Source organism: Kogia breviceps, chromosome 20 (genome assembly GCF_026419965.1).
Source record: "Kogia breviceps isolate mKogBre1 chromosome 20, mKogBre1 haplotype 1, whole genome shotgun sequence".
Taxonomy (NCBI): Eukaryota; Metazoa; Chordata; class Mammalia; order Artiodactyla; family Physeteridae; genus Kogia; species Kogia breviceps.
Window position 1 is genome coordinate 27,177,520 of NC_081329.1, and position 23,949 is coordinate 27,201,468.

A 23,949-nucleotide genomic window follows, 5' to 3' on the forward strand; every position below is an offset into this window, starting at 1 on the left:
TTTTGAGATTCATATTTTATTTACAAGCAAATGAAGAATATTCCCTGTAACCACTCATTGGGGGTGAGAAGAGCAACATAAAGAAGTAGTTGCTGGCTCCACAGTGACGTGTGAAAGGAGTCCATGCCACTGTTTCTTTAAACGATGATTTTGTCATTAAAAAAACCGAAACAAAATGCATGACTTCTTCATGTTGCATATGTGAAAGAATTCCAAATAAAAATGACTTTTCAGAGCTCTGCAGTCTCTCGTCAAATGTGTCACCTGGTTTGGTGACAGCCCCTGCTCCCCAAGAGCTACAGCCTCTGAGCAGAAGACTTAATACTCATCAAGAGTATCTGCTCGAGGGATGGACAGGCCTCGATCCTTCAGGGCCTGGACTTTCAGCTTCTCGGCTTCCAGCTTGGTCTGCTGCTCCACCCTCTGTTCTTCTAGGATTTCTTCAATAGACACTTGCTGGAGGGGTGTGTCACTCTCCTTTTCTAAGTCCTACAAAACAAGCAGCTTTGGAAAACTTGACCTGATGACCAAGAATAGAAAATATCATAGATCTAAAGGCAAACCGGTTCCTAAATGGATTCCTATATCTGGCCTGGGTTATTTTTCGTACTTGAGATAGGGCAGAAATATCCTATGGACAGATACATTTTACAAAGAAATGGCTGGCAATGCTCCTACAGAACGCATATGAGTGTTGTTTAACAAGGATCAGGATCAGCATGTATAACAAAACTTTTGTGTATCCAAAGTAAAGTCCTGAATTAGACAAGTACTCCTCTTAAAAAAAAAAAAAAAAAAAAGATTAGGGCTGCTTACAGCTATTTCCCCAACCCCAGGGAATCCAAGAGAGAAGGTACTGAGGCCAAGATGGCTTAAAATAAATTTTGTATGTATACATGATCAAAGTCAGCCTAATTTCTGGGGGTTTGTGCTCAGTAAGAAGGTAGAGAACATTGATTCAAACTAGCACCACCACCTCCCCCGCCCTCAGCGACGCCCGGCCCGGCTCCATCCTGAGCCAAAGGCAATAAACTGTCCCTCTGTCGCATTAACCAGGAGTTGTTACATTTTAACACAGGACTTCTTTCCCCTCCATGGCAACAAGTCTTCTAGAGAAAACCTCAGCAGACCAGTTAGGTTACTAAACCATTTTGGCCCCCATGTATTTCTCGCAAATATTGGCTACTTTTCCCACTTAATATGGCATAATATGCTTAATATTTTTATTTTTGAACACCTCTAAACATTTGATAACCAGTTTTATAATGCAGAACCTTGCTATAAAATTATCTATCTACAGTCTCAGTTCACTCTCCTTAAAATGAGTACACAGGTGTCACTCTGTGTTTTAGTAACATGGAAAGCCTGTACTGACAGGGCATTCTTATTTCTCATCCTCCTCTCTGACTTTTAATTATAAAATTCTGGGAAGGCATCAACACATACACAAACTCTCCAGACGTTCCAGCTGACCACTGGATACTTATCTTCAGATGCTGCTAAGGCCCCGGAACCCGCAGGCAGTGACACAGCGGATGGAGGACTCTCACCAGAAAGGTTAGAATGAAAACCACATAAATTACATAAGCAAGCCCTGCCCTGGGTCAGAAGTTAACTGCATCCAGCAAAATATATATTATCAAGTGTAATCTTCTCTCACAACCCATGGGCAGCAGGAGGGGAGATAATGTTCTTGGCTTAGTGTACTACCTTTTGGGCTTTTCAATATTATGTGCTGAGCTGTTCATGTGGTTATGATAATGCTGTTTCCTAACAACCAGCTTATTACTTAAGGCCGTGTGTCTCATCATCCTTGAGGCAGAATCCAGGGACTCTGCAAACAACTGAATGTTTACAGAATCCAAATGGCTTCTAGGTTTGAGTTTTCCTAGAATTGGTTCATGAAGTCTTCAAACTGACTGCCAATTCATAGAACTATGTAATAAGCATTTCCTGAACCATATTTCTTTAGTGGTACCACTATAAGCATTCTGCACCATCCAAACCATAATATACAAAAAAAAAAAAGAGCACTTTTCTCCACAAAAGCGCTCCCAGGAAACAATGACTCTTCGAGAATAAACACCAGTTCACTTCTCTTCACATACATCTACACAGGGGCATGTGTATGCCCATGTAACTGGCACAGAAAGCATGGATGTGCTGTTTACTACTATACAACTGAAGCACAGTATGCGTGGATATTTTAACTTAAATCTTTCCCCGGACAGCAAAGTAATACATTTCCTCTTTAAAACAAAGAGGTGACAATTTCCGCTGCTTAAACATACACTGAAAGCAAAAATATCAACCACACAATATTTTTAAAATTAGAACAAGTTATTTCATAGCAATACTTGGACAGTATTGATTAGCTGTTTCTAGCTGTTTCTGACATGAGGTCTCGAACGAACGTGACCCTGGCAAAATGACCTCCTTACTTTCTCAAATGGTCTACCGTTAAAAATAGCTACGGACCAAACTACTTCACTCCAAAGACTTCTGTAAATGTGATTTAAGATGTGGCTAGGGATTGGGAAACTTTACTGAAAACTTTAAAGATAAAATCAAGCAACCACCAAGGTTTGATTTTCCTGGAAAACCCAATAGTCGGAAGCATGAGGGTGAAGTCAAAGGTATTAAAGTGCTTTTCTTTTAAAGTAAATGTCTCATGTAATATGTGAAGTAGTTTTATTTTTTAAAAAAATGTCTGAGTACTTCTAATATATATTTTGGGGGAATAGTTTTCTAATTGTTCACACACATATACATATAGAGCTACAGTAACACCACTTTAGAGGATTTGATTTAACTTTTCACCTGCCAGCTGGCTTTCCTGACACAGATAACAGGTGCCTCTCCTCCTTGGCTGGGAGCTAAGGATCCAAGTGAAGTTGAGCCCATCCTCAGTTAACAGAAAGGCTTCTTCTGCAGCCATTCTTTCCCCTTCCCCCCCTTTAAAAAACATAGATATCGCATTGTATATGCAAGCATGTCTTTCCCGCAAACACCACTAATTACCTTTATGTCATGAAAAACCATTTGTAACCAATTGTTTAAACGACTGCAAAATATTCCAGTGTTAACAAGCCACATTTCATTGAATTATTCTTCTCCTGTTAGGTATCAAGCTTCAATTTTCTGCTATTAGAGATACAATAACAACATACTAACGAACACATTTGTGTGGGACAGTATTTACATCTATATCTATATCTGTATCTATCTATCTATATCTATGGCTGCTCCATACGGCTTGTGCGATCTTAGTTCCCCGACCAAGGATTGAACCCCGGGCCCCTGGCAGTGAGATTGGGAGTACTAACCACTGGACTGCCAGGGAATTCCCATGTAGGGCAGTATTTTTTATGATATCAGGTAAAAATCAATGGTATTTTGCTGCTAATGGGATCAAAACCTTTAAAATGCCAGGAGGCACTGAAACAAAGTTAATTGTTCTCTGTAGCTTTCCTTTTACAATGTAGCTTTCCTAAGCTGTTTGGGTGGTTTCCTTGAGAAGCTGGGTGAAGGTGGAAAATGTATTTTTTACTTCTTGAAAAGACAAAAAAGAAACCTAACTGGCATGATTATCAAGAGCCATAGCAGCTTAACAGTTTTCACTTACTATTTCTCCTAGGAGGACCACATTTTCTCCTCTGACCACAAAAATCCCTCGAGGAATATCACCGTATTTTTTGCCCACATGAATACGCTCCACAGTCTGATGTAGCACTAAGTTAGCTATAAGTGTACAGGGAAGAAACAAAGATATTTAGTTCAAATTACTTTATAGGTAAAGGTCCATTACTCAATTAATCAGTTATTTTGAGTCGAAAAGATTCAGCTGAACATGATTTTCAAACTTTCTAGTTCTGGAAAAAGCTAAAATTTCAAACAATCTCTTCCTATTACACTGAGACAAACCACTTAGGAGACTTTGAAACAACCGCACACTGAGAGAGCATTTGGGATTGTGTTGCACTAATAAGGAGGATGGTGGAAATAAATGAAGAAAATTAAATTCCTTATGAGTTAGTTGCTAATATCAACATGGCTATAAGAAAGTATAAATGATAGGGCACTTGGAAAACTCTAAAGCCCAAACAACTGCAGAAAGTAAAACTCTGGGTTTTTTTGGAAGGAAACCGTTTTTCTATGTTGTGTGATGATTTGCCAAAGATTTAACTTTGTTTCAGTACTTAGGATTCAATATTCATTTAACCCAATGTAGGTATTCATGGATTATGATATAACGGTAACCTATTTTTTCCCTTTGTCAGACAACCATAATCTGGTAATCTGAGAGAGTAAAGTCACTATTTACCACTTTTCCCTCATGTAGTCTGATGAATTTGACTTAAGGTTTAGAACCACAATCTGTGAAGAATAATTCCTTTTCCTCTTTCAGTTGGTGCTGTTTGTCTTACGTGAAGAAACGCAGTATCTATGCTCTTATCGTCTATAATTCTTACATGTGTTTCAATTATGTAGTTTTTCCTCAGGCCCAAAGCCACTGACCTAAGCAAATGTCCAGCAAATGCTGATATGAACTGAGAAGTTCCTTAAGACAGAAGCAAATATAAGGTCTCTTTAGAAAAATGCAGGAGGCAAAACCAAGACCAAGACCTTGAGTCTAACGTATCCCAAGGTATAAAATCCTGAGCTTAATGTTGGGGGTCCCTAAAAAGCTTCAGCAAAGGCCTCTGACCCACTTTTCATTGGACAGGGAGGGATTACCTTCAGGGCAGGAACTGCTTTGAAGAGTAGTCGCACCCAAGCCAATGTACAAATGAGCAGCTTTTTCAGTGGACTGAGTTTATTTCTATCATCTGGCTCCCTCTAATGGGGAAAATAAAAAATAGTCCAAAACACTGTCAGTGCATGTTCTAGTGAAAACCAGTTTTAGAAATACAAGCTTGTAAACACAAGCTTTTGAACCACCTAATTGTAATTTAGAAAACGATGTAATGACTCAAACCAATATTCCATTATGCCAGACACATGAAAAAAGTTGCAGACAAATAAACTTCGATATGAAACAACACAGAAATACAATGGGCAGCTCTTATTATCCAGAGTACAGCAGAAGTCCGTGACAAATACGTACCAAATTGATCAATGCTTCTTAAAAAGCCTATAAGTGTCCTTCCATCTCGAAGCAGGACCAAGTGCTTTTCTGGGGAGAGGAAAAAAGATCTTTAGAAAATGAACTGTTGGGACTTCCCTGGTGGCGCAGTGGTTAAGAATCCGCCTGCCAGTGTAGGGGACGGACACGGTTCTAGCCCTGGTCCGGGAAGATCCCACAAGCCACGGAGCAACTAAGCCCGTGCGCCACAACTACTGAGCCTGCGCTCTAGAGCCCACGAGCCACAACTACTGAGCCTGCGCTCTAGAGCCCACGAGCCACAACTACTGAAGCCTGCGCTCTAGAGCCCACGAGCCACAACTACTGAAGCCCGCGCACCTACAGCTCGTGCTCTGCAACGAGAGAAGCCACTGCAATAAGAAGACCGTTAGCCTGTGAGTTTACAGGGTAACAACAAAAAAAAGTTCATAGCAGATTAAGCTCTACCACTTCCTCTTCCAGTGTATTTAAGGCAGAGTTCACTGAGGAATTAGAGGGAGGACCCCGGCAGCCCAGTGTTTAGATGAGAAGACGGGTAATGAAAGAATCCGAGGGGCCGGCAGAGTGCAGAAGGACTGGGCACGTAGTCGGGGGCCTGACCAACTGGTTCTAGATGCTGATGCTTGACAGTTAAACCCTCTCAGTGTCATGTTAGTTTCTATACCTGCAAATTTGGAAATTGAATCTAGGTGATCTTTATGATCTTAACTCAAGAATTATTTTCCCCTCAGCTCAGATGGAGAGCTTCTATTTCACACTCTTGGAATCAGGGAAGGTTTTAAATTTAAAAAATACCTCAGACATGCAGAATGAGGATACTGATAATAAAACTAGAGCAAAAGTTCAATAAAATTTATGGAGAGCTATGTGCTGTTCTGGGGCCTAGATATAGAGTCGAGCAGGGGCCCCCAACCCCTGGGCTGCGGACTGGTGTCCGAGGCCCATTAGGAGCCGGGCCGCACAGCAGGAGGCGACAGGTGGGCGAGTGAGCGAAGCTGCATCTGCCGCCCCCCATGGCTCCGCATCGCTCGCACTGCCGCCTGAGCTGTCCCCCGCCCCACCCCACCCCCCGGTCCGTGGAAAAACTGTCCTCCGTGAGACCGGTCCCTGGCGCCAAAAAGGTGAGGGACCGCTGCGGTACAGAATAACATTTAGAGTCACCAACCTTATGAACTTACATTCCTGGTGGAGAAAGGCAAACAAATTTTTTAAAATGCCCTATAGTGGGTAGTCTAGCAGAATAATAAACAAGATAGCAGGATGAGAAGAAGCTACAGAAGAGGGGGAGGCTAGGGAAAACCTCTCTGAAGAGGTGACTCTGAGCTGACACTGAAGAATGATAGCCTGTCACTAGAATAGGCAGCCAAAGTCATTCATTTGTTCCTTAATGCGATGGATAAAGTACTTTCTAGATGCAGAACGGAGGAACAAGACAGTGATTCTTTCCTGAAGGAATTTATAGGCTTTCTGGGGCTATAATTAAGTACCACAAGAGAGCAATTTTTTTTTTTTTTTTTTTTTTTTTTGCTGTACGCGGGCCTCTCACTGTTGTGGCCTCTCCCGTTGCGGAGCACAGGCTCCGGACGCGCAGGCTCAGCGGCCATGGCTCACGGGCCCAGCCGCTCCGCGGCATGTGGGATCCTCCCGGACCAGGGCACGAACCCGCGTCCCCTGCATCGGCAGGCGGACTCGCAACCACTGCACCACCAGGGAAGCCCAAGAGAGCAAATCTTAATTCTAGGAGACTGAGAGAAACTATATCTAGCTGGAGCAGGTATCTGAGTTGGACATTTTTGGCCATAGGAAGAGTGACAGGGAAGGGGAAGAGGAGGGAAATCTGTAATTTAGGCAGAAGAAAAAAGAGCTATGTATCCAAATGTCTGGCTAAAAGTTGAGGGTGTGAAGGGAAATAACAGGAGATTAAGTCAGAAAAGTACTGGGAGCAGGCTGAGTTTGGATGTGACTTCACAGGGAGCAAGAAAACTCTGAAGATTCAACTGGCACAAAAGAGAGAACAGTTCTGAGGCTAGACCCAGAGTCTGAGACATGAAGAAGAGACCTGAATCAGGGGAGAGATGGGAAGGGACAGGAGGGGAGGACCAAGACACTGCAGTTATAAGGGACGGGATGTGTCAGCCAAGTGTGTTTGTATATGTGGGTATGTGTGAGAGAGTGAGGTGCTGAAGAGATGAGTTAAAGAAGATGTAGGAATTCTCAGTCATCATGTCAGGGAGGACCATTTACCAAGAGCTGGGAGTAAAAGCTGCAAGCTCAGTGGAAGGTGATTAGCTGTAGTGATTCTGAAGTGGTATCAGGACACCTATGTAGAATTGTCACCTGGCAACTGGAGATGTAAGACTGGCCAAAGAAGTCAGGATCACAGCAGTTTTTGAGTAAGTCCACAAAGAGGTGATATAATAATTAAAGTCCAGGAGCCCTCCTAGAGATTTAAAGAAAGAAGCAAGCCAAAGATGGGACCTAAGTGTCCATCTATTTTAGGGAACAATAACAGTTCCAGAGGTAAGAAAATCAAGTACCAGTGTTGGAGAAATCAAGAAAATGAAGAATCTCATGGTAACGGTATCACAGTGTTGCAGAGGAGACGGAAGAACTCGAAGGAGTGCATCAGAAGATGTCTTTAAGACTGCAGTTTCAGTAGTGTGTTGACAAAAGAAATCAGATTGCAGGGGTAATAGAGGTAGGTCGTCTATTGCAGGTGGTCAGGAAGTAGAGTTAAAATAGGAGATTACTCAAGAGGTTTGGGGGTAAAGATGTGAAAAAAGGGATGGGAATTTGATGGTGAAACACAACTGAGAAAAAATTCGGCAGAGAAGAACGTACATGAAGGGGAGGATTCAGAGGGGGAGCGAGAGATATGAGAGAAGGATATGAATGGAAGAAGGTTCCAGAAGTAGTGGGAGGAAAGAGAAATAAGACACAAACTGAAAGGGAGGAATACTTCCTATTCAAATGAGAGGATGGGCGAACATACAGAAAGACTGAGGAGAGGAGAGTGTCTGAATGTCACAGTGAAGGGTGCATATGAAATGGTTTCAAATCTTTCAGTAAAGGAGGAGCTTGGAATCTGCAAAAAAGGGGTTAGAGGCTTGAGAAAAGCAATGATTTTTAGTAGAATGGCAGGATGTGTTAGGGGCCTCAAATAATTCAGATACATAACAAGAGAGATGAGGACAAAAGGGCATCCTCAGACAACTAAGATTGAAGATTTCATCACACATTACAGACAGGCTTGTACAGTGGTTATTCATACATGACTTTGGTCCAACCTACATTTCCCTTCAATAGCAAAATCACTAATTTGGATCTAAAAGGTGATTTCAAACGACAGGAAGAGAATTTAATCATAAACTCACTCTTTTAATTTACATACATAGTAACTGTAGAGATTCCTGTAACTTGTTTGGAACTGTGTGTAAACCGTTTTGCAGCAATTACAAGTTAATGAGACAGATCACACGACTGAGACAACTTTAAAAAATGTTTAAGGAATAATTCACAGATGAGAGCTCGGAAAAAGGAAAGACAACTGTACAGAAGTGAGCTCTTCCTCAGGACAGTCACTAGGGATAAAGGAGGTCTTAATAAATGCGAGAGAAAACTGTCTAACAGAAGAAAAAAGTAAGTTTGAAGTCACTCAGTCTTTCTGGAAAAGGCAATACCTGGTCCGGCAGTGGTCTCCGTTACCATAACCCTAAAGTCTAAACACCCTCAACGGTAAAAGAAGATTGCAAACGGCCACACAGCATAAATCCTATGTTTAGTGCTAATTAAGTCCAACTGCTGTTATATTACTCTTTTCGTTTCTTGAAGAATCCTTTCTCTAAGAATTCTCATTCATCCACCAGTAACCACCTGGTACTTCGAAATGCCGCAGGTGGGAGATGATGCACCGGGAAGGCGGCCAACTTTCACACTTGGGCCTCAACAGCCGCATCCCTGAAAAGCAGAAGTGAATTCTACAGCTTGCCCGGGGGCCGGTGAAGGCTGCGAGAGGCAGGATACAGGGAGCAGGCTAGGAGGTGGGCAAACGGTGTGTCCCGTGGCTCCTGCATCCTGTGGAAGATGCCAACGCCGGACGTCCAGAACCTTACTAAAAACACACCGCCCCCGGCCCAGACTCATTCTATGAGCTCCCTCCTAGGAGGCACCCTCCTGGGAAGAAGGGTCTCACCCCAGACTTCACTCGGAGGAGATGAACTACTCACTGTCGATGTCCTCGATGAGGCTGGCGGTGCCGGGCATATAGTTCATTTTGAGTTGAGATAAGGCTGCAATGTATAGTGGCGGTGGGCCAGCGCGTCCAACACGTCCTTCCTCCTATCGCAGTCGCCGCCTCGGCGGGACCGGGACAGGAACCCAGACCCGAACCAACTTCCCTGCCCCGGCTTTCAGCAGCCGGGGCCTGCCGGAAACGCCACCATATTACCCCACCCACTTCCGGCATCACGTGCCCGTCCTCAAGAAGAGGTGGGGCCATAGCGCGGTGCAGGGATACGCTTTCCGCATCCCTGATAAGAGGGGAAGAGCAATCTAGATTGGATAGACAGTGGGGAAATGTGTTCTCCCTTTTAAAGGAACACGATGCCGCCCCTCATTTTCCTGCTTCCCAGACCCCAGAGTCACGGACCTCCGTCGCTCCACTCTCAGGACGCGGAAGCTCAGGGGGCGGGACCCGGCCTGGGATTGGCTGTTGCCGGCCAACCCCTCTTCCCTGCGGTCCAGTCGCGCTCCCCCTCAGGCGCCTGCGCAATGGGCCGGCCTTGGGGGGCGGGAAGCGCCCGGGGGCAGTGGAGCTCATGTCGGCCTTGAGGCGCTCGGGCTACGGCCCCAGTGACGGTCCGTCTTATGGGCGCTACTACGGGCCTGGGGGTGGAGATGTGCCCGTGCACCCACCTCCGCCCATATATCCTCCCCGCCCCGAACCTCCCCAGCCTCCCATATCCTGGCGAGTGCGCGGAGGCGGCCCGGCTGAGACCACCTGGCCGGGAGAAGGCGGAGGAGGCGATGGCTACTATTCCTCTGGAGGCGCTTGGTCCGAGCCGGGTCGGGCTGGAGGAGGCCACCAGGTAAGCTTTGCGCCTTCTGTCCCAGGGGGGTCCGACAGGGTAGTCTTTGGGGGTGAGGGCCATTGGGATTGATCCACCTCCAAGAGTTCGTAATGAATCGGGTTTCCTGTGTTTTCCTTAGGGGGGCTTTGGAGAGACAGACTAGGATCACGGGTGGGGTGGGGGCGTTTGCTTGTGTTCTCTTTGCCCCTCTTCTTCTGCTTCAACCATAATAAATGTCTTACCATGAAAGGAGGAAAAAAGATCCTGCGCTGACCTGCGAAGCTGAGTAGCAGGCTGCGAATCTCTTGCCTGGGGGACGAGGTTGGGCTGGCGTGGCCCGGCTCTTGCTTTTCGAGTCCTAACAATTTTTCCTGCGTGGCTCGTCAGGTAGGCTCTCCCCGAGGAGGGAGGTGGCTGCAGCCTCCTCCGTCACTCAGCAACCCCTCCCGCAGGGAAGGAAAGTGAGGGAAGGGGAGGGAACTGGGCATTTTAGCCCTTTGCCCCTAAAGCTTTGCCCCGCTTTGGATCACGGATAATCAGTGTAGGAAAGCACCTTTACGTGGATTGTTTTATTTCATCTTAACGGTGACTGCAACGTAAATGTCATCACAGCGTTCCTATTTTACGATGAAAGAACTGCTGGCTGTGAAAGGTTAACTCACTCACTCAGTATATTCGGACCTCTAACATTTTATTCTGTGTCGTCGAGCCGGAAATATACTTCTGTTTTGTTAATGCAATATTCTTCGTAGAGAATTATCGTTATACGGTGGGGCATACGTCTCCTTTGCTTCAGGAATTATAACATCTTCATTGGTTGAAAATGTGATAATGAAATTTCTAAACATTGCTGGTGGGAATGTAAAATGGTTCAGTGGTTTTGGCATTTGCTCAAAACGTTAAGCATACTGCTAGGATATTACTCAGCAAGTCTGCCCCTAGGTATACACCCAGGAGAACTGAAAACACGTCCACATAAAAACTTGCACACACGTGTTCATAGCAGCGTTATTCATCATAGCCAAAAAGGGAAATATCCCAAATGCTCATCAACTGAAGAACTGATAAAATAGGGTATATTCATACAATGAAATTATTTAGCCATAGAAGGGAATGAAGTACTGAGACATGCTACAAATGGATGCACCTTGAAAATATGCTACATGAACGAAGACAGTCACAAAGACCAAATATTGTATGATTCCATTTATATGAAATGTCCAGAATAGGCAAATCTGTAGAGACAAAGATTTGTCATTGCCAGGGGCTGGGGGCCTGGGGCATTGGGGAAGATAGATAAAAGGTATGGGGTTTCCTTTGGGGAAGATGAAAATATTCTGGAATTAGTGATGATGATTGCACAAGTCTGAATATACTAAAAACCATTGAATTGTACACTTTAAAAGAGTGGGTTTTATGGTATATCTTTAAAAATTGTATGAGTAAAAACATGTAGTGAGAGGTTAATTGTGAAGAAAGGTCCATAATTTCTGTCTAAATCTGGAATAAGAAGCCGTGGGACTTCAGTCCCATGACAGAGTAGAAAGATGAAATGCTTAGCCTATAGGTAGGCAAACTAGACGGAGACTCATTTAAAGGGAAAGAGGAAGGACTGCTGAACTGACGACTGCCCGGGCTTGCTATGTTATCAAAGCAAAAGTGTGTTTTCAGGTTAAGGTTAGAGAAATTAAGATCTTAACATTGTGCAGGGAGTTGTCAGGTATTGGTGGAGTACAGGTGTACACACAGGGTGGGTGATGATGCTGGAGGGATGGGGCTTAAAGCTGGAATGTGTAATGGGCATTTGTAAACCATTTCAAGAGTCTTTCAGGTTGACATTTCTGAAACTTGAAAAGTATAGGATGATAGGTTTTTAAAAATTTTAAATATTTATTTATTTATTTATTTGGCTGCATCGGGTTTTAGTTGCGGCATGTGAACTCTTAGCTGTGGCATGTGGGATCTCATTCCCTGACAAGGGATCGAAATCCAGCCCCCTGCGTTGGGCGCGCAGAGTCTTAGCCACTGGACCACCAGGGAAGTCCCTGGATGATAATTTCTTACGTAGCAATAGGAAACGAATAAAAAAGATAAACATGTTGTCACACGTGTTGCAAATTTTTTTTCTAAATTCGTTGTTTATCTTTTGACTTTATTGTGGGTTTTGCCATGTAAATTTTACATATTTATATAATCAAACATGTCAGACTTTAAAAAAAAAGGTATAGCAACCTTTTAAAACCTTACTCTTGGAACTCCCTGGTGGTCCAGGGCTAAGACTTCACGCTCCCAATGCAGGGGGCCCGGGTTCAATCCCTGGTCAGGGAACTAGATCCCATGTGCCGCAACTAAAAGATCCCACGTGCTGCAACTAAGACCTGGCACATCCAAATAAATAAATATTTAAAAAAAAAATAGGGCTTCCCTGGTGGCGCAGTGGTTGAGAGTCTGCCTGGCGGTGCAGGGGACACGGGTTCGTGCCCCGGTCCGGGAGGATCCCACATGCCGCGGAGTGGCTGGGCCCGTGAGCCATGGCCGCTGGGCCTGCGCGTCCGGAGCCTGTGCTCCGCAACGGGAGAGGCCACAACAGTGAGAGGCCCGCGTGCCGCAAAAAACAAACAAAAAAAACCTTTCTCCTTAAAAAGTGTGGGCCGTGGGCCAAAAGCTTCAGTGTCGCTTGGGGGTTTGTTAGAAATGCAAAATCTCTCCTGCTCCAGACTTACTGCTGCTGCAGTTTAATGAGATCCTCAGGTGATTCATATGCACGTTCATGTTTGAGAAGCATTGCTCGGCAGAATTGAATGTATTGAGATGATGTTGCACTGAACCACTACAAAGGCTTGACTTTATATTAACCTATTTAAATGTGGCGGGGGAGAAAACGGAGAACCTCTCCCTGTGTTCTTTCTTTTCTTACCCTGTTAGCTATACTTGCAGCACTGCAGTTTGATTCCTAAACTAGCAGCATACGCATCACCTAGGAGCTTGTTGGAAATGCTGTATCTCAGGCTCTGCCGCAGACCTTCCGAATCAGAATGTGCATTTTAACCAGATCCCCGGGGGATTTACGTGTTCCCCAGAACGAGTCATCTGAGAGAGTGCTGAGATGCAAGCTGGAAGCTGCTGTCTCTTCTAACCTGAGCTGGACAGTGACCCACCATCACCTCTGCCGTATACTACCGGTCGTGGAGACCAGCCCAGTACAGTGTGGGAGGCCACTTCACATGCGTGTGAATGCACGAGGCAGGGGTCTTTGGGAGCCATCTTGGAGGATGGCTTCAGTGGGAGGGTTTGGGGAGACAGCTTAGTTAGGCTCCCAATTAGGTCAGAAAAAAAAAAAAAAAAGGACATGTGTTTCAACAATGTCTGAATGTAGACAGGTTTTTTTCTTTCAACATTTTATTATAAAAATTCTCAAACATCTAGAAAAGTTGAAATTGTATGTGAAAACCAATATATCTACCACGTAGATTCTATGGTTAGCACTTATGTTTATCACATTTATCTATCTTATTTTTTGGATGTGTTTCAAAACAAGTTACATAGGGGACATCCCTCATGGTGCAGTGGTTAGTAATCCACCTGCCAATGCAGGGGACACGGGTTTGATCCCGGGTCCGGGAAGATCCCACATGCCGCAGAGCAACTAAGCCTGTGCACCACAGCTACTGAGCCCACGTGCCTAGAGCCCGTGCCCCGCAACAAGGGAAGCCACTGCAATGAGAAGCCCGGGCACCGCAACGAAAAGTAGCCCCTGCTTGCTGCAACTAGAGAAAGCCCGAGTGCAGCAACGAAGATCCAACACAGCCAAAAATAAATAAATAAATAATAAAATAAAAATAAACTCCTCAACACCACAGACTCTAAAATTGGACATCAAAAAACCACAAAACAGGGGCTTCCCTGGTGGCGCAGTGGTTGAGAGTCCGCCTGCCGATGCAGGGGACACGGGTTCGTGCCCCGGTCTAAGAAGATCCCACATGCCGTGGAGCAGCTAGGCCTGTGAACCATGGCCGCTGAGCCTGTGCGTCCGGAGCCTGTGCTCCGCAACAGGAGAGGCCACAACAGTGAGAGGCCCGCGTGCCTCAAAAAACAAACAAAAAAAACCTTACTCCTTAAAAAGTGTGGGCCGTGGGCCAAAAGCTTCAGTGTTGCTTGGGGGTTTGTTAGAAATGCAAAATCTCACAACAGTGAGAGGCCGGCATACCGCAAAATAAATAATATATTTTTAAAAAACAAGTTACATAGATTTGAAAGACATTTTCTTTAAAAATATATATATTTATTTATTTATTTATTTGGCTGCACCAGGTCTTGGTTGTGGCAGGCAGGCTGCTTAGTTGCGGCTCACCAGCTCCTTAGTTGCAGCACGTGGGCTCCTTAGTTGTGGCATGTGAACTCTTAGTTGCAGCACGCATGTGGGATCTAGTTCCCTGACCAGAGATTGAACCCTGGCCCCCTCAATTGCGAGTGCAGAGTCTTACCCACTGTGCCACCAAGGAAGTCCCTCAAAAGATTTTCAAAGGTGTGTATCAACTGCAAGTGAGGGTTGCAGGAGAAACAGAAGGTAATTATGAATTTTTAGTATTTCATAGGAATAAAGATTTCATAGGAATAACAAAGAAGAGGAACAGGTTTTTATGGGAAGATATATATGGTTTAGTTTCTTTAATATATAAATTTATTTATTTTATTTTATTTATTTTATTTTTGGCTGCGTTGGATCTTGGTTGCTGCGCACAGGCTTTCTCTAGTTGCGGTGAGTGGTGGCTACTCTTCATTGCAGTGCACAAGCTTCTCATCACGGTGGCTTCTCTTGTTGCAGAGCACGGGCTCTAGGCACGTGGGCTTCAGTAGTTGTGGCACGTGGGCTCAGTAGTTGTGGCTCACGGGCTCTAGAGCGCAGGCTCAGTAGTTGTGGCGCACAGGCTTAGCTGCTCTGCAGCATGTGGTATCTTCCTGGACCAGGGCTTGAACCCGTGTCTCCTGCATTGACAGGCGTATTCTTAACCACTGTGCCACCAGTGAAGCCCTGGTTTAGTTTTGTACCAAAAGAACAAGTGATTGGTTAATAGAGGAGCTTAAAAAAAAAATACAAAGACTTGCCAAGGGTTTATGTACTGCCTTTATTTCATTTCTGTTGAAAGCCAGTTAATGACGGTGGTTACTGAGAGCCAAGCTCTTGATGCAAGGTATGTGATTGATTAGAGAGACGTCTGTGATTTTCTGTTTTTGTTTTGTGTTTTTTTTTTTGTTTTTTTTTTAAGAGGAATTCTCTAGGGATGAAAAAATTTTTAAGTTTTTTTCTTTTTTAAAATAATTAATTAATTAATGGCTGTGTTGGGTCTTCGTTTCTGTGCGAGGGCTTTCTTTAGTTGCGGCAAGTGGGGGCCACTCTTCATCGCGGCGCACGGGCCTCTCACTATCGTGGCCTCTCTTGTTGCAGAGCACAGGCTCCAGACGCGCAGGCTCAGTAATTGTGGCTCACAGGCCCAGTTGCTCTGGGGCACGTGGGATCTTCCCAGACCAGGGCTCGAACCCGCATCCGCTGCATCGGCAGGCAGACTCTCAACCACTGCGCCACCAGGGAAGCCCCTGTTTTGTGGTTTTTTTGATGTCCAATTTTAGAGTCTGTGGTGTTGAGGAGTTGTTGTCTGGGAACAAAACGATAGATGTGGGGCTCAGGAGGGAGACAGGGGTTGGAGACAGTGATTTGAGAGTCATCAAATGGAAGCATAAGTGAATTACCAAACCAGGTTATGCTGCCATGGGAGAGCTTTGAGATCTAGGGTGGGTGACAGAGAGAGAGGACCCAGAAAACAATGAGCGAGAATACTTGGATAGAAGGAAAATCAGAACGTCATGTGATACAGACCAAGTGAGGCCACAGTTATTTTGCAGGTGAGTGATATGAGAACTGAAGGGAAGCAGTTGGATTGGCAATTAAAGAGGTATCATTGATTTTAGTGGTGGGAGTTTAAAACAGTATTTAAGTAGTGAATGGGGGGTTTAGATGGCAAGAGAAGTGGTGTAAACTGTTAGTAAATGAGAAGGTGGTCACTTGACTGGGAACCAGGATTGAGGGAAGAATTTTTAGGATGACGTGGCTTGAGGATGTTTGTAAGCAGAAATCGACAGTAACACAATAATAGTGGGGGACTTTAACACCCCACTTAACACCAATAGACAGATCATCCATACAGAAAATAAGTAAGGAAACACAAGCTTTGAATGACACAATAGACCAGATAGACTTAATTGATGAGAGCAAGCTAGTAGATTGAGAAAAAAGATGCTAACAAAAGGATGGAATATGACTTGGGGAGAAGCGGATTAAGAAGTAAGGAAGATCTGAGAAACCTCTTCCAGAGCTAGAGGGGGAGAAAGGAAGCTTTGAGTTGTAGGACAGGGGCATTGGAGGAGTTCCTGGCTCTTGATGTCCTTGTCGATGAAGAAGGAGGCTAGGTCATCTGAGGGTAAAGGAAGTGGGATGGGATACACTGAGAACTTGATATGGTAAATGTTGAAGCAGGTGCTGGGGGAAAGGAGGCCAAATGACCCAAATGAGGTTAAAGCTGAGAAGTCTGTGATGATGGCCAGTACAGGAGCATAAAGTGCTTTTTAGTGATTTTGGAATATATTGCTATAAAAATAATTTGTAATGTATTTTTCTAATAATTTTTTTGGGTCTAATTCCTATGAAACATATAAACAAACTTGTAAATGGATCTTTGGTAGTACCAGCACTACTGAGATTCCTCTACTGTTAGATTTGCTTGGGCTGGGGTTATTTTTTGGAGGCATGGTGGCAAGTCACTTTGTAAACCATACATCCACTTCTTATGGGACTAGATAGTTCTATGATAAACATGAAAGACATTGACTCCAGCCTTCACCTGAGATATAGGTATTTCTTCTCAAAAGAGAAGAAAGTAAATAAATTTATTATGTTCTTGCATAATTTTAATCAAATTTCCTTTGTCACAAAAACTTTAATTCACATTATACCCACTTGTGAAAACCTTTTATCATATTTGTTTAGTTTGCATCATCTTTTATTATCACCTTTGTCTAGTTTCAGACAGCACATAAAAAGTTTGGAGAGGGCTTCCCTGGTGGCACAGTGGTTGAGAGTCCGCCGGCCGATGCAGGGGACGCGGGTTCGTGCCCCGGTCCGGGAAGATCCCACATGCCGCACAGCGGCTGGGCCCGTGAGCCGTGGCCGCTGAGCCCGCGCGTCCGGAGCCTGTGCTCCGCAATGGGAGAGGCCACAGCAGAGAGAAGCCCGCGTAATGCAAAAAAAAAAAAAAAAAAAAAAGTTTGGAGAGACTTTGGCACATGATAAAGTTGACAACTTGGTCTGTAGAACAGCTGTCAACCTCAGCCAGCTTCCTGTGAAACCAAACGCTATTTCATAGAATTAGTGTCATGTTAGGAGGGCCTTGAGCTGCAGACTTTCATTCTTACTGGGGATATTTTTAGATTTGTTCCATTTTGTCCAAAAGGGGAAAAAAGAAAAGCAAAGGCAGTCTTTTAAATTAAGATTTAAGAAAATTAATAATTTTTACTGCTTCATTGAGGACATTCTTTTTTTATATAAAAATTATGATATATTTACATATTGTAAATTTTACCATTTTTAAGGTGTAGTTCTGTGAGTTTTGACAAATGCATATGGTTATGTAACCAGTTCCACAATCAAGGTATAAATATTTATCCATCTTTTAAAAAAAGGACTCCTAGGATAAGATGGAAGATTTAATGTTTATTCATGTCTAAACCCCATTAAAATTACAGAAAGGGAACTGTGTTTCTTACTGTTCTTTAAAGTGTTTTATGAACTTATTTGCATAACACATATGTATGAACGTGTACACATATATATATATTCCGTATTTTGAATGTGTCTCAATCAGTTGCTGTCATTCTTTTATTGCTTAAATGATCCCATATGATGCCAATGGGAGCCCCCTCTTCTTGGCTTCTAAGTCCTTTTGACATGACCCATTGATTTTTGTTTTTTGGGGGGGCGGTACGCGGGTCTCTCACTGCCGTGGCCTCTCCCGTTGCGGAGCACAGGCTCCGGACGCGCAGGCGCAGCGGCCATGGCTCACGGGCCCAGCCGCTCCGCGGCACGTGGGATCTGCCCAGACCGGGGCACGAACCCGCGTCCCCTGCATCGGCAGGCGGACTCTCAACCACTGTGCCACCAGGGAAGTCCGACCCATTGATTTTTGACAGCTTCTTTGATTTCTGGTACAAGATATGCCAGGCTTATTGTATAGTCTGGCCCAGTTGTTATAATCAGCCATTCTTTTAAGAAACCTTGTTTTTGTTTTGTTTTGTTTTTTTCTTCTTCTTTTTTTTTTTTTTCTTTTTGTGGTATGCGGGCCTCACTGTTGTGGTCTCTCCCGTTGCGGAGCACAGGCTCTGGACGCGCAGGCTCAGCGGCCGTGGCTCACGGGCCCAGCCGCTCCGCGGCACGTGGGATCCTCCCGGACCGGGGCACGAACCCGCGTCACCTGCATCGGCAGGCGGACTCTCAACCACTGCGCCACCAGGGAAGCCCTTGTTTTGTTTTTTAATTGGAGAATTTTATTTAGAAGCTGTATATGTCAGGATCCAGGCAGGAAAACAGAACCAACACTAGTTCTTTTAAAAGAGAGAATTTGATTTAGGAAATTAGTTAAATGGGTATTGGAGATCTGAAAAGGTAAAAAGAAAAAATGTAACACAGAAGATAGTCACTGCAGGAAACAGCCTCAATTCCTGGGGCTGGGGAATAAAGAGAAGAGGTTGGGGGTATTAGAACCTGGAAACTTGGAAGAACGGCCTGGTATAGCTGGCACCGAGGAGGCACTGCCGAGCTGGTGCTGGTACCTGTGAGGGAGTTCTCGGGAAACCAGGAGTCTGCAGACTCTGCTGACTGACGCTGCCCCCAGGTTGAAGGGCTTTGCTGGGCTGGCACTGACAGGAAGGGAAAGCAAGCGTGCAAACAGGAAGGAGCAAGTCCATTCTCCCCTCCTCTAACCTAGTGCCCCTATTGGCAGAACCAAATAGTAAACAAGTGGCAAAGAGAAATGTTTGCAGACTCCTGATCCTGCATCTCAGAGCCAGTTACAGAATGCTGTGTTTGGAGCTGACGGCCAATGGCTTAATAACTGGTACAGAAGTTACATTTGGGTGCTAGGTATACTGATTGCTGTTGTGTTGTCATTGCTTCTAAACCTTTTCAATGGACAGAGTTATATAAAATAAGTATTTTTAAAAAATTTTTATTGGGGCTTCCCTGGTGGTGCAGTGGTTGAGAGTCCGCCTGCCAATGCAGGGGGCGCGGGTTCGTGCCCCGGTCCGGGAAGATCCCACGTGCCGCGGAGCAGCTGGGCCCGTGAGCCATGGCCGCTGAGCCTGCGCGTCCGGAGCCTGTGCTCCGCAGCAGAAGGGGCCGCAACAGTGAGAGGCCTGTGTACCGCAAAAAAAAAAAAAAAAAATATTGGAATGAAGTTGATTTGCAGTGTTGTAAATAAGTATCAATATTTTAAAATAGAAAAATAAATAAGTTCATATTTGTGTTAATTCAAATTTAATGTCATAGATTATTTTTACTTCTTAGATTGTATTTATTACTTTTGTATGGAAAATTTTGGTTCCTAACAATATTAAGATAATTACAAATACTTGTACAATCCTACAATAACATATAAAATAAGTTCAAAATAATGCCAGGTTGCAGCTCTGGCATGACAGCATGAGAAGCTCTGTGGGCCCAGTCCTCAGTGAAACTGGTGAAAAATATTTTTAAAAAACAACCAAATTAAAGTCTCTGGAAATGGTCTTAAGGAATTTAGCAAATGAGGAAACGTTTATTTTAGAAAATTTACTCAAATTCGGTAAGAACAGTGAGATTCTGTGCCATCTTCCACCTCTCCCACCCCCCAACCCCCAGCTCAGTGAGACAGAAACCCAATGAGACTGGAGAGGCAAATAAAACAAAGTTTCTTTGCTCCCCAGGTCCCAGTCCTCCTGGGTGGGCAGCACATCGCATTGCTCATCTTGCCCCCAGCTACTGTTGCAGAGGCCACGTTCCGGGCAAGTGTGGCCCATAGTGGTGGTTCCTACCCATGCCCTGACCTTCCCTACCTGTGGAATGGAGGCTTTCCCTTGAGTAGGGCACTGCTGAGAACACTGGGGCTCTGCTCACCCTTACCCTGCTTGTAAGGCAAGCTGGGAAGGCCTGAGGCTACTGCCCTTTCCCTCCAGGTGCTCAGCTTTTAAAGCAGGGGTGTCTCTGCTTTAAAGAGAAGCACACCATTGTCCCCAACCCAACTGCAGAGTGTAGCTCAGACATTTTATCTGGAGGCAGACGCAGGCTGTAAAACCGGTAGCTCCTAATCTTTTCCCAAAGGAACTGACTTTATTTGCATCAGAATATGGAGAAGCTGAAGCCGAAGGATGTTCTCAGAAACTGTGGAGAGTGTCGTGAAAGGCATTTGGGAGATCAGTAGGTTCACTGCAGATACAGACCAGGCTGCAGGCCAGCCAGTTTGCTGGAGAGAACTAGGGAAAGGGATCGCTGGGAGGGGACCTCTGGGGTCGGAACACATGTCAAACACTGACTTTGGGAGGTGTCCCTTCCAAGGAGCCCAGATTTGATTGGATCAATTTGTAGAGCAATTTATGTCCCAAGTAAACAGTAAAGAAATTAGCTGGAAATTTGTGGAGCTTTAGCAGTAGGTGTGGTCGAGGAAAGATAGACATATATATACATATATATAATACATATATTTATATATACTCATTAAAGAAATTTAAAAGCTGCATTAGAAAATATTCACTTAATGCAGAAGCAGTAAAGGAAGAATAGAGGAACAAAACCAAATATGAGATATAGAAAACAAAAAAATAAAATGGCAGATGTAAATCCAACTATATCAATAATAACGTCAAGTGTGAATAGATTAAACAATCCAATCAAAGACAGAGATTGTCAGACTGGATTGAAAAAAAGAAGATGCAACTATATGCTGTGTGAGATAATGGGAAAAAATATATATATATTGGTCTCTGCCCCAGGTTCTTGGTGTAGAGCTCCTGAAACCCTTGTGAATTCCTAAGTCATAAGAGCACTAGGAGCATCTTTTGCTCCAGTGTTTGGTATGTGAACCTGGTTCCTGACACAGGGCTCCTATCTCCACTGGAGTTTCCTGGGTGACAGGAGTGTTTTTTATACTAATGAGGCAACTCTAGGTGTTTTCATGGATGGCTCCTGGATAGGGCTGGTCACCAGAAAGACCAACTCATGATTAGAAGCTTGGAATTTTCAACCTCATTCCCCATTCTTCAGAGACTGGAGAGGGGTTGGTCATGCCTACATGAGGAAGCCTCCATAAAAATCCCAGTAGCTTGGGGTTCAGAGAGCTTCCACGTTGGTGAACACATTCACATATTGGGAGGGTGACACACTTAACTGCAAAGGGACAGAAGCTCTTGTGCTCCAAACCCTCCCAGACCTTGCCCTATGTATCTATTCATCTTCCTGTTCATCTGTATCCTTTATCATATCGTTTAATAAATTGGTAAACTTAAGTAAGTATTTCCCTGAGGTCTTTGAGCTGTACTAGCAAATAAATCCAAGAGGGAGGAGATCATGGGAACCTCCGATCTGTAGCCGAGTCAGACATAAGCTGTGGGTAACCTGGGGACCTACTACTTGCAATTGGCATCCGAAGTAAGGGGGGGGTAGTCTCATGGGACTGAGCCCCTAACCCATGGAATCTGATGCTATCTCCAGATAGAAAGTGTCAGAATTAAGTTGAATTGTGGAACACCCAGCTGGGGTTGCAGAATTGCTTGGTGTGGGGGAAACCGCCCCCACATCTGGTATCAGAAGTGTTCTGAGTGTGGTAACAGTGTGAGGATAAAGGAGAAATGTAGGAGTAGGAGGTTTTTCCTTCTCAGCTGTCTATAGGAGACATACTTCAGATTTAAAGACACAAATGGCTTGAAAGTAAAAAGATGGAAAAAAATATCATGCAAACTGTAGCTATAGGAAAGCTGGAGTGGCTATGCTAATATCAGACAAAATAAACTTTAAAACAAAAAATATTACTGGGGGCTTCCCTGGTGGCGTAGTGGTTGAGAGTCCGCCTGCCGATGCAGGGGACGCAGGTTTGTGCCCTGGTCCGGGAAGATCCCACATGCTGTGGAGCTGCTGGACCCGTGAGCCATGGCCACTGGGCCTACGCGTCCGGAGCCCGTGCTCCACAATGGGAGAGGCCACAACAGTGAGAGGCCCGCGTACCACACACACACACAAAACAAAAACAAAACTCCAAGAGTTGCAGCTTACAACAATGAATATTTATTTCTTGCTTTTGTTCTGTGATGTCGCTGCAGGGGCTCATCTCCAGGTTCTGGGTTGGGTTCAAGTTTGTTCATGTGTTTTGTTCTGGGACTCAGGCTGAAATGACAGCTTCTGTATGGGATATGCTAGTCCATGGTGGAGGGCAGGAGTGCAAATGGGTTCCTAGAATTTGCATTAATTCCTAAATCCTTTGTTTAAAACTGGCATGCTGTCACCCATATTTGTTTGTTTTGCATACAGGGTTAAATTACATTTAAAAAATATGTGAATTTATACCTGTTTCTCCAATTCAATTCATATTAAGTATAATATGAGATAAAATTATCAGTTGAAAAATGAGGGGTAGGATAAGAGGATACTGGAGATTTGAGGGGACAAGAAGGTGAAATAGTTGTTCTGTGAGTGTGATGGACATACTGAGGAAGTGAAGTGTAGTTGCCAGGCAGTGCTAAGTGTCTGCTTGTGTGAAACCAGAGAGCTTGTGTTTCTCTCCACCGATGTTTAGGTGAAGTACAGATGTGGAATCTGGATAATTGGGTTTAAACTGGGTTAGGTTTTTGCAGGTGAGAACATCCACGGGAAAGAGTGGTAAGGGATTTAAAGTGTTGAGAAGCTGAGTAAGGAAGGAGTGAGGACAGGGTGGGTGGAGAGGTAGTAAAAATGTGTGGGGTACTTCGGAGGATCAGTAGAAAAGGACAGAAACCAAGGAAGTTCTGGGGATTTAGGTGTTAGTTCAGCACTGCTGGAGTGAGTCAGCTTCAATTCTGGTCTTTTCACCTCTTTAACTAAGATTCAAATTCTTGGTAGAGAGAAATCAATTAATTAGTCAAATACCACTTAACCGGGGGAACTGGGGGGGGGGATTAGTCAGGGGAATTTGCCTGATTGAGAAATTTGGTCGTTAGGGTCTGAAGTTGCTAGTTTCTATATTGCTCTAGTTGCTGTATTATGTAAGGGAGATGTTACTTGCCCAGCTTGTATAATGTCATGTGGAATAATTGCATGCTTTGAAAACAAAGTATTATGAAACTGGTAAGTAGAGCAGTTAAGCTCAGATGGTGATAATTAAATTCTCAGAGACTACAACTGCCAGTGAATTTCTTTGTGAAACCATATTTGAAGATTTGAAGATCCTCTTTAAGCTTAAAATTAAACTATAAAGCTCAAAGCAAAATAACTCAATTTATGGGATGACAAATGTATATATTAAAACAGCCTGAAAAGTTTTGAGTTGATCTAGTTTCTTATCAGAGTGTATTGGCTTATTGAAAATGATGGCACTAACTTTTTGAGGTAAAGTGAAAGCTGTAGAGATTAATGCCATAGCTAGATTTTCTCCTTGGAGTGGTAATTATTCTGCGCAATTCCTGATCCCGAGTTAGTTGTGGGCT

The 23,949-nt window shown here is 44.2% G+C and overlaps 2 protein-coding genes across 3 annotated transcripts in view; one reads left to right on the forward strand and one right to left on the reverse strand.

Annotated features, from left to right (window-relative positions):
* Window positions 1-9,806, reverse strand: LSM1 (LSM1 homolog, mRNA degradation associated). The gene is made up of 4 exons (XM_059049251.2): window positions 9,352-9,806; window positions 5,108-5,176; window positions 3,626-3,741; window positions 1-489 (listed from the first exon to the last, which is right to left on the reverse strand). The coding sequence occupies exons 1-4, from the start codon at window positions 9,395-9,397 to the stop codon at window positions 319-321; spliced, it is 402 nt and encodes a 133-aa protein (XP_058905234.1). The 5' UTR covers window positions 9,398-9,806; the 3' UTR covers window positions 1-318.
* Window positions 9,685-23,949, forward strand: part of BAG4 (BAG cochaperone 4) — a 26,193-nt gene continuing 11,928 nt past the window's right edge. The window contains exon 1 of one of the 2 annotated variants that reach the window (XM_059049236.2): window positions 9,685-10,212. In XM_059049236.2, coding sequence (XP_058905219.1) covers window positions 9,943-10,212 — 270 coding nt within the window. In that variant the 5' untranslated portion in view covers window positions 9,685-9,942. The remainder of the gene's footprint in view (window positions 10,213-23,949) is intronic. The other variant, XM_059049235.2, reaches the window with a different exon arrangement.